Source organism: Terrapene carolina, unplaced genomic scaffold (genome assembly GCF_002925995.2).
Source record: "Terrapene carolina triunguis isolate 2854851 unplaced genomic scaffold, T_m_triunguis-2.0 Scaffold103, whole genome shotgun sequence".
Classification (NCBI taxonomy): domain Eukaryota; kingdom Metazoa; phylum Chordata; order Testudines; family Emydidae; genus Terrapene; species Terrapene triunguis.
Window position 1 is genome coordinate 4111674 of NW_020664454.1, and position 13561 is coordinate 4125234.

General features: G+C 40.6%; 1 protein-coding gene across 2 annotated transcripts; it reads left to right on the top strand.

Moving 5' to 3' along the window:
• Positions 1-13128, top strand: LOC112120561 (enoyl-CoA hydratase domain-containing protein 2, mitochondrial). 2 transcript variants are annotated; one of them, XM_024219685.2, is made up of 10 exons: positions 1-174; positions 2854-2921; positions 4337-4424; positions 4998-5084; positions 6429-6521; positions 8384-8440; positions 8857-9044; positions 10343-10393; positions 11387-11434; positions 12427-13128. In XM_024219685.2, the coding sequence occupies exons 1-10, from the start codon at positions 36-38 to the stop codon at positions 12502-12504; spliced, it is 897 nt and encodes a 298-aa protein (XP_024075453.1). In that variant the 5' UTR covers positions 1-35; the 3' UTR covers positions 12505-13128. The 2 variants fall into 2 exon arrangements, with proteins under 2 accessions (XP_024075453.1, XP_024075454.1); XM_024219686.3 differs by lacking the exon at positions 1-174 and adding an exon at positions 1209-1402.
• The last annotated feature ends 433 nt before the right edge of the window (positions 13129-13561 follow it).

Here is a 13561-nt window from a genome sequence, read left to right on the forward strand (position 1 = left end):
GCCGCCGTTGTCGCTTTGAAAGTAAAAATAGCACAATGCTTCGGCTGGGGAGAGCTGCGGCTGGGTGCAGGGCGCTCGCCGCGCCGCACCCCCGGGGGGTCGGCGGCCACAGCCAGAGATCCTCGTCTGGGGGGAAGGAGATCATGGTCAATGTGCACGGCGGGGAAAGCAGCGGTGAGTCTGGACCCGCCCCTCCAGTCCCATGGGAGGGAGAAGTAGAAAGTCCGGTGCTGGCCAGGCAGCTTCCTCCCCTAGAATGGAGGTAGCTGCAGGAGGGAATCAGCTCTCATCCCCCTACCTCTCCCCCTGCGCTACTCGAGTCTTGGCCCACAAAAATGACTCCGTTTTCGGAGCTACACGAAGTAACTCTGTAGAGGTGCTTTCTCTCCTCCCTACCCCGAAATCGCAGCTGGCAAATAAATCCTCCCCTGAAATGTGCAGACTGTGAAACTGCGGCTATCCTCCAGGGAAGTTGCAACAATCCAGAAACAGAGAAAACCCCAGCCTACGCTACAAAACACACAGTCCAGTTTAACAGCTGCTAATAATCATGTGCCTGATCATGAGCTGACCCTGCCAGGTCTGTATAGGCTGGAGTAAACTGTACAGTAGCCAGATTATAACCAGCATTAGGCCAGCTAGAGACTTGGGCCCCGGCCCACACAGTACGTATGGGCCATAGGGGCAGTATGTTGTTCTGTAACAAAGCAGAACCAGGAATATTGTACCAGAACTGTTGTCAAACTGTATGTATTTATTTATTTATAGATAGATAGCAGAGATGGGGCAAAAAACAATTCCCATCTACCCCCGAAAAGCAACCATGTTAAAGGATCTGGTTACAACTGGGTAGCTCCTGACCCTGTGTCAAAGGGACAAAACATATTCCAACTGTCACCTTGAACAGTGCTTAAATCTTGGACTTGGCAAGACTTCAGTGTAATTCAGGAAGTTGGCTGACACACTTTCAGATCCATCTACTCTATTGGAATGATTTATGTTCTACATATATGTGGTACTAACGACTTATAACAGGCTCCCGTGATAGGTTAGTTTTTCTGTAGTGCAGCTGGAACTTTACTGATTTGTGCTTGGGCTGAAACACCATGTTACGGTGATTATTCAGGTTGCAAATTTCATAAAGTTCTCTATAATCTTTTTGTCCTACGTGGTGTCCTTTATTTGGTCCACAGTTGGCTGACAGGTACAACTACAAAGACCCAACACAGATGGGCACCAGGAAAAGAGCTGTGCAGGAAGCATGCAATGAACTTGGATATAAATAATCTGTTCTCTACATTCACTCGGTTTATTTTTTTTCTGATGTCAGTAATGTAGAGTAATAAAGGTCGGATAACCTTAGGGTTAGAGGAGAAGAGTTGCAGGTCAATCTGAGGATAAGGTAAGATTTCCACACAACAAGCTTTCAAGGAGGTTAACTTGTTCTGGGATTTGCAAAACAGGTTCTCTAGCTTCTTCTGCAATGTTTTGGTGTTGTACAGTTTTCATAGTGCTAGCTTCCATCGTAGCCCTATGCCAGCTGTTGCACATGTCTTTATTGCTAGTTGACTTTTCTCTTCCATTTGGTCGATGGTGATATCACACCAGCCAGCCAGTCACAAAGGCAGTGGCTCAAATGTAAAGATCTTCTAGCAGTGTAGAAAATATGAACCTTGTATATTTTTGTTGTGCATCTTCATGTACAGCAGCAACAGGATCATAGAGCAAATTTGGAGCTGGACAGGACTAGGGAAATTAGGAGTAAGAGTCCAACCAGGAAAAAAGGAACTGTACACATTCACAATTGTCAGTCGCTGGGAGACAGGAGATCTGGGCTCCATTTTTTGCTCTGCTACAAGTTTGCTGTGTGACCTTGGGCAAGTCAATTCACCTCTATACCTCGCTTTCCCTAGCTGTAAAATGGGGATGATACTTCACAACATCCTGTGATGATGGGAGACCCATTCGTTCTCACTCATGAGACGCTCAGAGAAGGTGATGAGCACAATAGAAATGCCTGTAAATAAATGAGGAAGTTATTAATGCCCACCCTCACAGAATGTGTGGGGTATTGGAAATGGAACCCATGTCCCCTTTCTGTTCTGCACCAGTGAGAACTTTGTAAATGGCTTCGCTACAGCACATCACTTCTGAGGCTGTTTTTCTTTCAAGAACAGCATGACACGGAGAAGCTGTATGTTAATATTCTACGGACAATGTGTTGCTTTTTTTGCTGGACTTTGAGAACCTTGAGCAAGGCAAGGCCCCTGATTCTTAAACTAGTGATTACACAACAGGCTTAGTTATGAGAAATGGATTTGCATTTTCCAGATGGCTCTGGACAGTGAACCATTACTGATATTGTCCAGTTTGTGCTGTTCTTCTCCTGTAAGCAGTAGGTATGGGAAGAAGGTTTTCTCCATTAAGGAAAATACCTGAACAGCTAATCCAAGCAGGAAGACAGTATGGGGGAAAGCAGAACAGCATGCAAAATGGAACTGTTACATGGATCCAGTCTGTTCTTAGGTTTAAAAAAATGCAAAGAACACCTAGAACTGCCAAGTTGGACAAGAGGTCCACTTTTAAGTTAAAGGATTATTTATCTACATTTTTGCAGTATTATGTAACCTCACATTGATTCTGTAGCGCTGAATTTCACAATGTGGTCTGGCGTGTTCCATTTAAAACTCACTCACTTAAGCAGCCTACTTTATATTTTAAAAAATCTTTATACAAAGTCTCAAAAAGGAGAGTTACAGTACTTGGGGCTATTGTTCCAAGAAGACTTGCCATGTCAAATATAACTTGTATCTTTAAACAAAATGTAACTGAAATTGTCTCCCTTTACTAAAGGAATTGCTGAAATCCTGATGAACAGAGCCCATGCCAGAAATTCACTGGGAAGAGTACTTGTTAATGAAGTAAGTATATCTGCTTCTCTATCTCTAGACTAAATATTGTTTAGAATTGTGATCAGTATCTAAATGTATCCTGTAGAAGTAAAATGGGTGCTTAAGTTTTCTCTTCTGCAATTATTATGGCCAATCACTTTGTATTTTGGCATTTTTTTTAATATGTAAGACTTTACACATACTAACTAATTCTCACCACTCTAAAGAGGCTGGAAAATAGGTTAAGTATAGTTACTCCCATTTTACAGATGGGGACACTGCTACATTTTTGTTGGATGCGCCTTCCAGAGCTTCAGTGTCTCCTTTTCCCCGTATCTTGGGGCACTAGTAGCTCCTGGACATTCATGATCTCAGGTTTCCACTGTCTATCAAAGAGGAAAAACTTCGAGCATGTTGTGTTGCCAGCTAGGGAAAATGAACTCACAGATCAGAGATGCACCAAAATAAAGAAGCAAGAATGTATTGTTGTTAATCTCCTAACAGGAGAACTTTGAACTATCAAAAATATTTCTGGATAGGGAGCAAGATTTGACTGGCTTTTATAACAACACTAAATTATTCCACTTAAAGAGATGCTGCCATGATTGTTACGGCAAAAAATATGTGTGCCTTCAAAATGGTCCCATCTTGCTTACTTTCAGAAATCTTCCTGGTATTTACTTTTGGCAATCTAATCATTGTTGTATCTAGTACATTATTTTATTTTAATCAAATATAAAATTTACTGTTAGTGAATGAACCTGTGTAAATTCACTGTTAGACTAACAACCAGTTGTGTATTTGGTTTCCTTAATGTCCGTCCTGCAGTAGGACTGGGTTTCAAAATCAACAAATGGAGGGGGTCCGGAAGGTATTTGAACTTCACCCCAAAGCAGTTTCCATGTAGGTCCATTGTTTGGGCCTAACAACTTAGGCTGGGTTCAGCTTGATGGTCTAGGCCTACTGAGGTGAGGTACCATGTGTGAGATCCAAGTCTGAGATCCAAGTCTGAGACTAAAGCTATGTCCTTTGTTGCTAGGCCAGCAGCGGCTGGAAGTAGTCAAAAGGCAGCGTAGTCCCTGGGGAAAGGAGACTTTGTGTTGGTCATAAGCAACCTCTTTGGTCAAATTGGGGACTGACCTGTTTCAGAGGAAGCCTTGCGCAACTCTGAAGAGGAAGGACAGTCAGGGATGCAGAAAAATCTCTGTGGATGGGATTGAGAAGAGGGGAATCCTAAGAGTTTCAGGAGAGGCTTGTAGAAACCATGTGTGGAGCAAGGACCATCCTTGAGGCTGGCTTTCTAAGAGATCCCTATGCCCACCGAGAACAAGGAAATTAAACTTTTATCAAAATATAGGGATCTTCAGTCATTTAAACATGCATAGTAATTTAGATGCTTGACACATTCAGTTTTTCTTAACTGCTCTTCTTGATTAAACTCTTAGCTATTCAGAGTTCTAGAAAGTCTCCGTTGTGATGAAAGGATCCGCGTGGTAGTGTTTAAAAGTGAAGTCAAAGGCGTGTTTTGTGCAGGTATGTAACAAATGTTCTGTGACTTGATATTAAAAACAGATCCCTTCAAATTATGTTGTACAGATTAGACTATGCTAAGCAACAGATGTAAAAACAAACTTAAGGAAATCAGTTTGACGTTGTGGGGTAACAAGGAACAAACCATTGCCTTGTCCTGGCTAGGCATATGTAATTCCCTGCTTTAGAAATTGAGACCTCAGCAGGCAGAGCAAACTACACCTGAAGACTAGCTCTTCTCTCTTTATATTACCATTTCTTCCCAGTTAGACCCATGGGCTGCTCACAGGAGGGCCCCTACCCTGCAATTTTGAGATTTAACCTCTTTAGGCATAGGAATTGGTGCTGCTCTATGAACTGTCTAACAAGACAGCAACAGAGCAGAGCACTCCACAACCATTCTTAAAGCCTGAATGCTTGAATTCCAGGGATGCTGCACCTAAGCTCCAGTAGTCTAGAGAGTTGTCATCCCGCTTTTGAACTTGACTCTCCTGCATAGTCACATCAAGCACTGCTGCTCAACTGCCTGTTACCTTTCTTCTATCACTGAATTCCTTGTTTTCCTCCACACTTTAGGTGCTGACTTAAAGGAGCGTGCACAAATGAATGATACAGAGGTTGGACACTTTGTTCACAGGCTGAGAAGTTTAATGGATGAAATTGGTAAATGATCAGTTATAAAACATCTATTTCTATATATGTCCACACCGTGGGGGGCAGTCAGTGGTGCTATATCAGGGAAACTTTATAAGGATACCTCCCCTAAAAGGGTAAAACTCGTCCATGCAAGAGACGGTTCTTGGGGCCTGGTCCAGACTGCGGAATGAACTTCCGTCTAAGGAACTAAGGACTATCTTCTGCTCCAAGTACAAGGTGCGCTTCTTGGAGCTACCTTCTCTAAGAGAAATGAGAGCAGCAAATACACTCTCAAAAAAACCCCACTTCATAGCACACACAGCTCTCCCCCAGTGGGAGAGGATATGAAAGAATGAACCATACATGACAGATGTTAGTCATGTCACTTAATGCATGATACTGGAAGGTGCTCAGATACTACAGGGATAGGTGTGATACAAGAACCTATATAGAATAGTAAAGGTGCTTGGATCATTGAGTCAATTTCAAGTTGGAATAGCCTCTGAAGATTTTACCTCTTTTTAGACAAGTGTGGATTTGCACAGTCAATTCTCTTCTTGTATTAATGAATTGTTCTGTTGTCCCTGGAGGGAGATATTTTAGCTAGATGTTTAAAACACAAATGAATCTGACTAGAATATCAAAGTAACAGTAAGAAGAAGATAAATGTATTATCCAAAATACCTGCACCCACATGGGACTTTCATGTTACAAAGCACCAAGGGATGTTTGAGGGAGTGTTGTTGAGTAGTTAGAACCAGGAACTTCAAGATAACACTTCTGGATTTTGTTCCTAACTTTTCTATTCACTCAGTGTGATTTGTTTCTTTTTTCTTTGCAAGAGATACTTGACCACTAGGTGCCTTGGTTTCCCCAACTTTAAAATGGGAGAGATACTCACCTAGCTCACAAGTGTTGGGAGACTTACGTAATGTTCATAAACATACTAAATGCAGTATGTAATGGTCAGCTGAATTGGACAGCAGTAGGGACTGACCATTTGTAGCCATATAAAATGGAACATGGAGAGTGCCTCAGAGTGTAGAATCTGTTAATTGACTGTTCCATTGTAACACATTAAATGTGAACATCCAGTTATCTCCATTTCAAGGAGGCAGAGCTTTAGTTGGAGAAAATAAACTTTGTTTTACATGTCAGTGCTTTATAATGTGGAATTATTTTTAAAGAGGAGGAGGAAGGAAAAAAGCACAACTTTTTACCATTTGAAGACCGTTTCCTTGTTCCTTTTGACTTACTGAAATCATTGTAGCATCATACCAAACTTGGAACATTTGAGATGTAATTACATGAAACACTCACTGAAAAACCGCTCCTGTAATTAAACTTTCAAATCTGTTTTGTCTTTAATAGCTGCACTGCCTATGCCCACAATAGCTGCAATAGAAGGCTATGCATTGGGTGGGGGATTGGAATTGGCATTAGCGTGTGATCTTCGAATAGCAGGTATGTGCACTGCCAAATATGGGATATTTAAAGTAATCACTGGTTTTAGTTAAACAACATTTGAAAGTAATCTAAAGGCTGTTTGGTTCCCTTTCTGATAAGCTAAGACAGGAACTTGTGTAATGTAGGAAATGAATAGGCACTTGCCTAAAATTTTGGTGACATTAAACTATTTGAGAAAGCTGTATGTCTTTTGTTTAGAAGGGGAAACAATTTTAGATGAGGTATCAATATGAGTTACACTAAAATTCTTTTGGAAGGGGTTAATCTCCTGTTGGTGGTAGGGGTATATGGTTAATGCCCACTAAGAGCAGGTTTATTGGGTGACTGATCAATTCTGGTTTGGTCCAACCTACTTTTAGCAGTGAGGTCCCTGCACATTGATGAGAATAGACCCTTTAGAAAGTACATCAACAGAGGGACTGGGCCATCCCTATGTACTTGTAACTTGCACAAGATCAGAGAGCTGCTATTTCTTTTCAAAACACCTCCATTATCTCAGATCATGTGACAAGTTGAATTATGACAATTTTACTTTATCACCTAGTGACCTGGTGTGCACAAGTCTGATCTCAGGCTAATTCCAAGCCTAATTCAGACAGAACCAAAACCTCCTCCCCACTTGCATCCATTTCAGGGGGAGTAACAATCTCTTCTAGAGGCTCCCAGTCCAGTGAGGTACTGCAACTTCTTCAGTGCACCCTGCCTTTGGAATAAGTGTCCCCACGTAACTCTCCTAGTGCTACCAGATTTCCTTCTTATTGCTTAATATGAAAATTCTTAATATCGCTAGTAAACACAGCATATACATTAATGGGTGAGTTTTTTTTTAAAAGTTAGCAAAATGCTTTAATTCCTACCTCCCTTCTGAATCTTCATACCACACCCTTAGCCCCCTTTTTCCTGGGGAAAAAAAATGCCAAATTTCCTGGAAGCAGTCAGCTACAAAGGATATTTAAGTCCAGGCTCCTCATCACCTAACTTGTAGCTGGGGTTGGTTGACTGTAGCACCCATCCTCTCTGGCTACCTGAAGTTAATGTTGTAACCTGTTTCAGAGTAGCAGCCGTGTTAGTCTGTATCCGCAAAAAGAACAGGAGTACTTGTGGCACCTTAGAGACTAACAAATTTATTAGAGCATAAGCTTTCGTGGGTAATTTGTTAGTCTCTAAGGTGCCACAAGTACTCCTGTTCTTGTTGTAACCTGGCCCATCTTATTCCTGAAATCTCCCAAAATGGCAGTTTGGTAACTTAGTGCTCCTTAAAAGATAAATTTTCTGATTGTACGACAGACACCTCAAAGCTGTTTGTCTTAAACAGCTTATGTCTTAAAAAATGCAATAAGAACTAGCATTTGAGGCTGGTCTTCAATTGAGAATGGAGAGTCTAGCTGCAGGATGCCCACATTGAATGAATGCTAAAGATCAACTTTGCACAGAGATCACTTTCCAGCTGGTGCTAAGGTGGTAGATAGGCAGAGAGACTTTTATTCAGCAAAAGCTGGCATCAAAATTTCGCCTCTTTTTGTGGAACAAACGTGTGTGTGTGTGTCAGAAAAGTGCTTAGGCCAAGATCCATAGCTCTAGTTTGCTCAGCAAATAGTATGCCCGTCATAAGCAAGTCCACACAAATCGCAGAATGTGACTAATCACTGCAGTCACACTCATTTTAGTTGCATTTTTGATACCTTTCAATACAAAATGAGGCATGTTTAGTGTGAAAGGAATTTAGCCACTTGACACCATTGACTCTAGTGGGATTCATCCACTGGCATTCTCTGAGTGAAAATGATCTTAGTGTAATGTTAACAGCTATCTTCTGTTGTGAGAAAGTAACTTTTAAAAAAAATTTTATTTAAAAATAGCTTCATCAGCTAAAATGGGCCTGATTGAGACCACCAGAGGACTTCTTCCAGGTGCAGGTAACCTATCTTCATTAAATCTTCTAATATTTTCACAGCTACATGTGAATTTTACTGTAGGGTACTTGATGAAAATCCTTTTATATACAAAGGAAGTGTTATCTAGTAGCCAGTGCAAGGAGCAGGGAGTCAGAATGGCAGAGTTTGTCCGAGCTCTGCTACTGACCTCCTGTGATCTTAGGAAGACCATTTCACCCTTTCATTTTTCCCCTTTATACAACGTGTGAATACTTGTTCACTCCACCGAGGTGCTGTGATTTAATGTGTGAAATGTTGAGCTCCTCAGCTGACAGGGGCTGTAGTGCACGGTACTACTAAAACACCATGTTTTTCACATGTATAAACAGGTAAAATATATTTGAGTGGTTTTTGCTATTTGTTTCTCAGAAAACCATAATGTGGTATATTGTCTTAAGGTGGAACCCAACGCCTGCCCCGCTGTATTGGAATAGGTCTTGCTAAGGAACTCATTTTCACTGGCAGACAGATTAATGGACAAGAAGCACTCTCAATAGGATTAGTAAACCACACAGTGCCACAGAATGATGAAGGGGATGCTGCTTACCAGAGAGCATTAACCTTAGCTAAAGAAATTCTTCCTCAGGTCAGTATTGTTTATTTGGCTCATGTGTTTTGGCTACTTTGTGGAACATGGCTAGCTTCTTACCTCTTTCCATGAAATATTAAAATCTTGGGGGACTTATTTTTCTTAAAGCATCTTCAACCCAATCTCTCTCTTAGCAGATTCAATTAAGTGCAAATGATGCAATGTAGACATCTACTAGCTGACTTGTGGGCACAATCAGACCTCTGTGTCATTGCTTACACCAGCAAAAAGGAGGCAAACTTTGAAAATTAGATCTTTGAAATTAGTGTGAGAAACAGAACTTATTTTTGTTTCCTCTTCATGAATGGGATCTGAATGACTCCATCAAAATAGCCTTCATCGTCTCCCACTGCATTAGCTGTTGTATTTTACTTCCATTAGGAACGGTAGGAGACACAACTAATGGTTCCTTAGCATTAGAACATAGAACATTCCTATTCTGTGCATCGAACACATAACCATCATACACTGTTTGAAATAACAATCTGGGACTGCTCTCTCTAAAGTGGTAGCACTGTACACATCCAGCCCTAAAAGTGATAACTTTCAATCTGCTGATTTTTGTTTTGCTAATTTGTCTTGCAGTGGTACTTAGCACTACCACTGTTTCAGTGCAAGCTGTGGGTGCTCAGCGCCTCTGACCATCAGGCCATATATTTAGGCACTCAAGTCTGAAAACTTTGGCTTGAATACTTAAAAGTACATTCTATTATGAACTGTAGACAGTCTTTGCTTTTTTGGCTATATATAGCATTAGCTTTACTGCAAACTCCTGAAGACAAGAGACTGCCTTTGGAAAAAGCTGGGTGAATAACTGACTTTTCAGTTTGTTGACAGTTCCAAACAAATAAAAAACCCAAAAAACAAAAATTGTTTTGGGTTAAAATGAAAATTATTTTTTCAAAAATTCCAAACAGATTGTCAAAACAAAATTTCGACTAGATTTTAAAATGATCTTTTTTTAAAAAAAGGTAAAAGTTGAAACATTGTTTTGAAAATGTTAAAATGAAAGCTTTTAATTAATTTTTAATGGGGGGGGGGGGAGAACAGTTCCTTGTAAAAAAAAAAAAACCTAAACATGAATTTAAAAAGTCTTGCTGTTGCCAAATCTTTTTCTTTTGCTGAAAACAGTGTGCAAAACATTTTGCCCTGCTCTATTTGGAAGAAAGAATAATATGGACTGTAATACAGGAAGTCAGACTAGATCACAATGGTCCCTCCTGCCCTTGGAAGCTATGAACTACTGCCTTTTAGTGTACACTGAAGTGACTTCAGTTATCTTTTTTGTTTTAAAGGCTCCCATCGCTGTGAAAATGGGTAAACTGGCAATAAACAGAGGGATAGAGGTAACTTCCCCCCCCCCCCCAAGAATGTTTATGAAATGTCCAGTGAAGCAAAAATTTAAGAGCGACTCATAAAACTGCAGTAAAAATGTTTAGAACAGTCCAGAAGAAAGTTCTGTAAATGGATTCTAATCCCTGTTTTCAATAAGGGATCAGTCTCTTTGTAAGTGACTCCTGAGGCATGAACAAAATTAAGGCCTTGGCTACACTTGCGAGTTACAGCGCTGTAAAGCCTCCCCCAGCGCTGTAACTCACTCCCTGTCCACACTGGCAGGGCACTTACAGCACTGTATCTCCCTGGGTACACTGCTGCAGGTACTCCACCTCCCCGAGAAGCATAAGAGATACAGCGGAGTGGCTACGACTCACGGGTGTGAGTGTAAACGCTTGCAGCGCTCTACTAATCACCTTGTCAACTGGCCAATCCTCTCCATTGTTGTGACCGGCTGCAGGAATGCGGGCTCCTACCACAGAGAAAAAGCAAACAGTTTGCTCCTCACTTTGAGTGAGTGAATGAATGAGCAGGGGGCCGGAAGTTTGGAACTTGCGAAATGGAGTGCGGACATGCTCCAAAAAGCACTCTCTCTCTCCCCCCACACTCCCTGTCACACTCCACCCCCGTTTTGAAAAGCATGTTGCAGCCACATGAATGCTGGGATAGCTGCCCATAATGCACCACTCCCAACACAGCTGCAAATGTTGCAAGTGTGGCCACACCACTGCGCTGTCAGTGTGGACAGACTGCAGCGCTTTTCCCTACTCAGCTGTACGAAGACAGGTTTACCTCACAGCGCTGTACAGCTGCAAGTGTAGCCAAGGCCTAACAGTTTGGTAGAGCAGGATTCTGACTCCATGTTAGCTGTAAATACTATAACAGTAATGCTAGGGTTAGAGATAGTAATTTAATACTAACTCTGACCTTTAATCATGGAAAATACTCAAAAGGGTACTGCAGTTTAAATGCTGTGTACTTCAGAGATCACTTTTTCTCTTCAGGTGGATATTGCATCGGGGATGGCTATTGAGGGAATGTGTTATGCACAGGTATGTTATCTTAATTTTTTTTTAAAAATCACACTGTACATTTCCTAAATACTGTAATAGCCTCACAACTTCCATGAGATAAGAAGTTTAATGGTTAAAACTCATACAAACATTTGAAAACTTACTGAAGTCCCTTAGCGCTTGTCTATATTGTAGCTATTGTAGAATAACTATCCTGCAATAACCTCATCTATGGACACTCTTACTCTGAATCAGTTCAACTAATTCAGAAGTGGATTAATCTTAAATCACAAAAAGGCATACTTACTCTGGAATAAGAGTGTTCATGCCATCTTTCCAGAATAACTGTTCTGTTTTAAATTCACACCCTGACTTATTCCACAATGCCTTTCTTGTATAGGCAAGCCCTTAAACATGGATTTAAGTTTTACCTTCCCATTAACAGGGTTCCTATGAATGCTAGTTGGACTCCTGCACCTGCCTCAGACTGAACTTGGTCCATCAAGGCCCTAACTTGATCTTACTGAATAAGAATTGCATGTTTTACTAGATTTAGCCATATGTACCCACGTATACAATTTCTAGCATGAGCCCATACATTGTGATGGTTTGGGGGCTGGTTGAGTTGGACACTAAATTCCTGTTGTACTGTATGTATCAGATTTTCTGGTTAGGTTGAAAACCATATTTCAGGAGCATGCAAGACTTCTCTTCCAGTGGAATATTTTCTTTGTATCCTCAAAATGAGTTATTTTGGGCTTATGGATCTTACTGTACATAATGGAGGACAGTGCCATTAAATTCAATGGCATTGTCCATTGGACTGCATCAAGTACTCATGTGCTATGCCCTGCCCTGAAAGTTATTTAAACTTTTCCTCCTTGTAAGATGCGGCAGTTGACCACCTTACTTCTGAGATGTTGATTTAATATCCATAAAAACTTTTACTTCTAAGTATATTGACAGTGATTTTAATTTAGTATTGGCTGCCTAACTTTACAAAATAAACTGCTTTTTTTATTGTAATGCAGAATATTCCTACAAGAGACCGCCAAGAAGGGATGGCTGCCTTCAGAGAGAAACGTCCACCCCAGTTTATTGGGGAATAGCCCTCCAAGGATTTCCTTATTCCAGGGCATGAGTCTTTAGGAAGTAAAATGGAGGTGCACAACCTTAAACTTAATGGAAATTGTAAAATATTAAATTCTACAATCTTAATTCTTTGCCATGGACACTGCTACATTCCTGGACACTCCATAGGAGACAGTTTTACAAGGATAATTAAGGTATTGAACAGTTTCATTAAACAAAAAACAAGGCTTTTTAGACTGGTAAGGCTATAATGACTAAAGTCATAGGGGAGACTGGGGTTGTATACTAAGTTGTCAAAGCCTTTAGCTACAGATCTAAATCCAGAACAGGTTCACAGTGAAAAAGGCCAGTACAGTGATCCAGCTGAAAGAATTTGGCCTCAGTTCATTTTAAGTGGGCACTATACCTGCTTGTAACTACAACAGATAGGCCAAATGGATAAATAAGTTTAATGCCCGAACTAGCCTCTTATTCCTAGTACATGGAGGTGTTCAGGCCTGAAAGGGAAAGCATAGATCGCTGTTGGTTATGGGATCTGGCCTAAATTAATTTCAGAACTCATTACCAATTTTTGGAATGCAAAAGTTACTTTGTTTCCTCTTTGTACTGTATGAAAACCACAAATAAACTCTGTGCCTTAATTCTTTGTGTGGTTTGCTGTGACGTACTTGGTGCTGGCAAGGACCAGTAACTTGCTGTAATATTATAACCAGAAGTTTCCATGTAAATACTTCTTTTTTTTTTTAAACAAAATATTTTCACTAACATTTTTCTATTTTAAAAAGTATCAACTTGGCAGGGGCAGTACTTGAAACTACTTTATATTTCTAGTTGGCAATTTCAAACTGAGTAGTGTACACTCATGTCACTAAATTCTAGGAATGAGACAATAGGCAGCTAGCTACAAGGCTTTAAAAAACCCAGTTCACAAATTGATAGTTCCCTGGTTCCTAGCTAGGTGTTTGAAATTGCTACAATAGCTTCTAGGAGCAGATCTCTGGAATTTTAAAAACTGTGCCCCCAAATAAGTTTGTTTAAAGACTCTTAACAATTGAAAGACTTCAATAATTTCAA

Bases quoted from the DNA above. Each gene is read 5' to 3' on its own strand.
- LOC112120561 (XM_024219685.2), top strand. From the start codon at position 36: ATGCTTCGGCTGGGGAGAGCTGCGGCTGGGTGCAGGGCGCTCGCCGCG. The intron at 175-2,853 runs GTGAGTCTGGAC...CCTTTACTAAAG, and splicing joins GCACGGCGGGGAAAGCAGCG to GAATTGCTGAAATCCTGATG. The intron at 10,394-11,386 runs GTAACTTCCCCC...TTTTCTCTTCAG, and splicing joins CAATAAACAGAGGGATAGAG to GTGGATATTGCATCGGGGAT.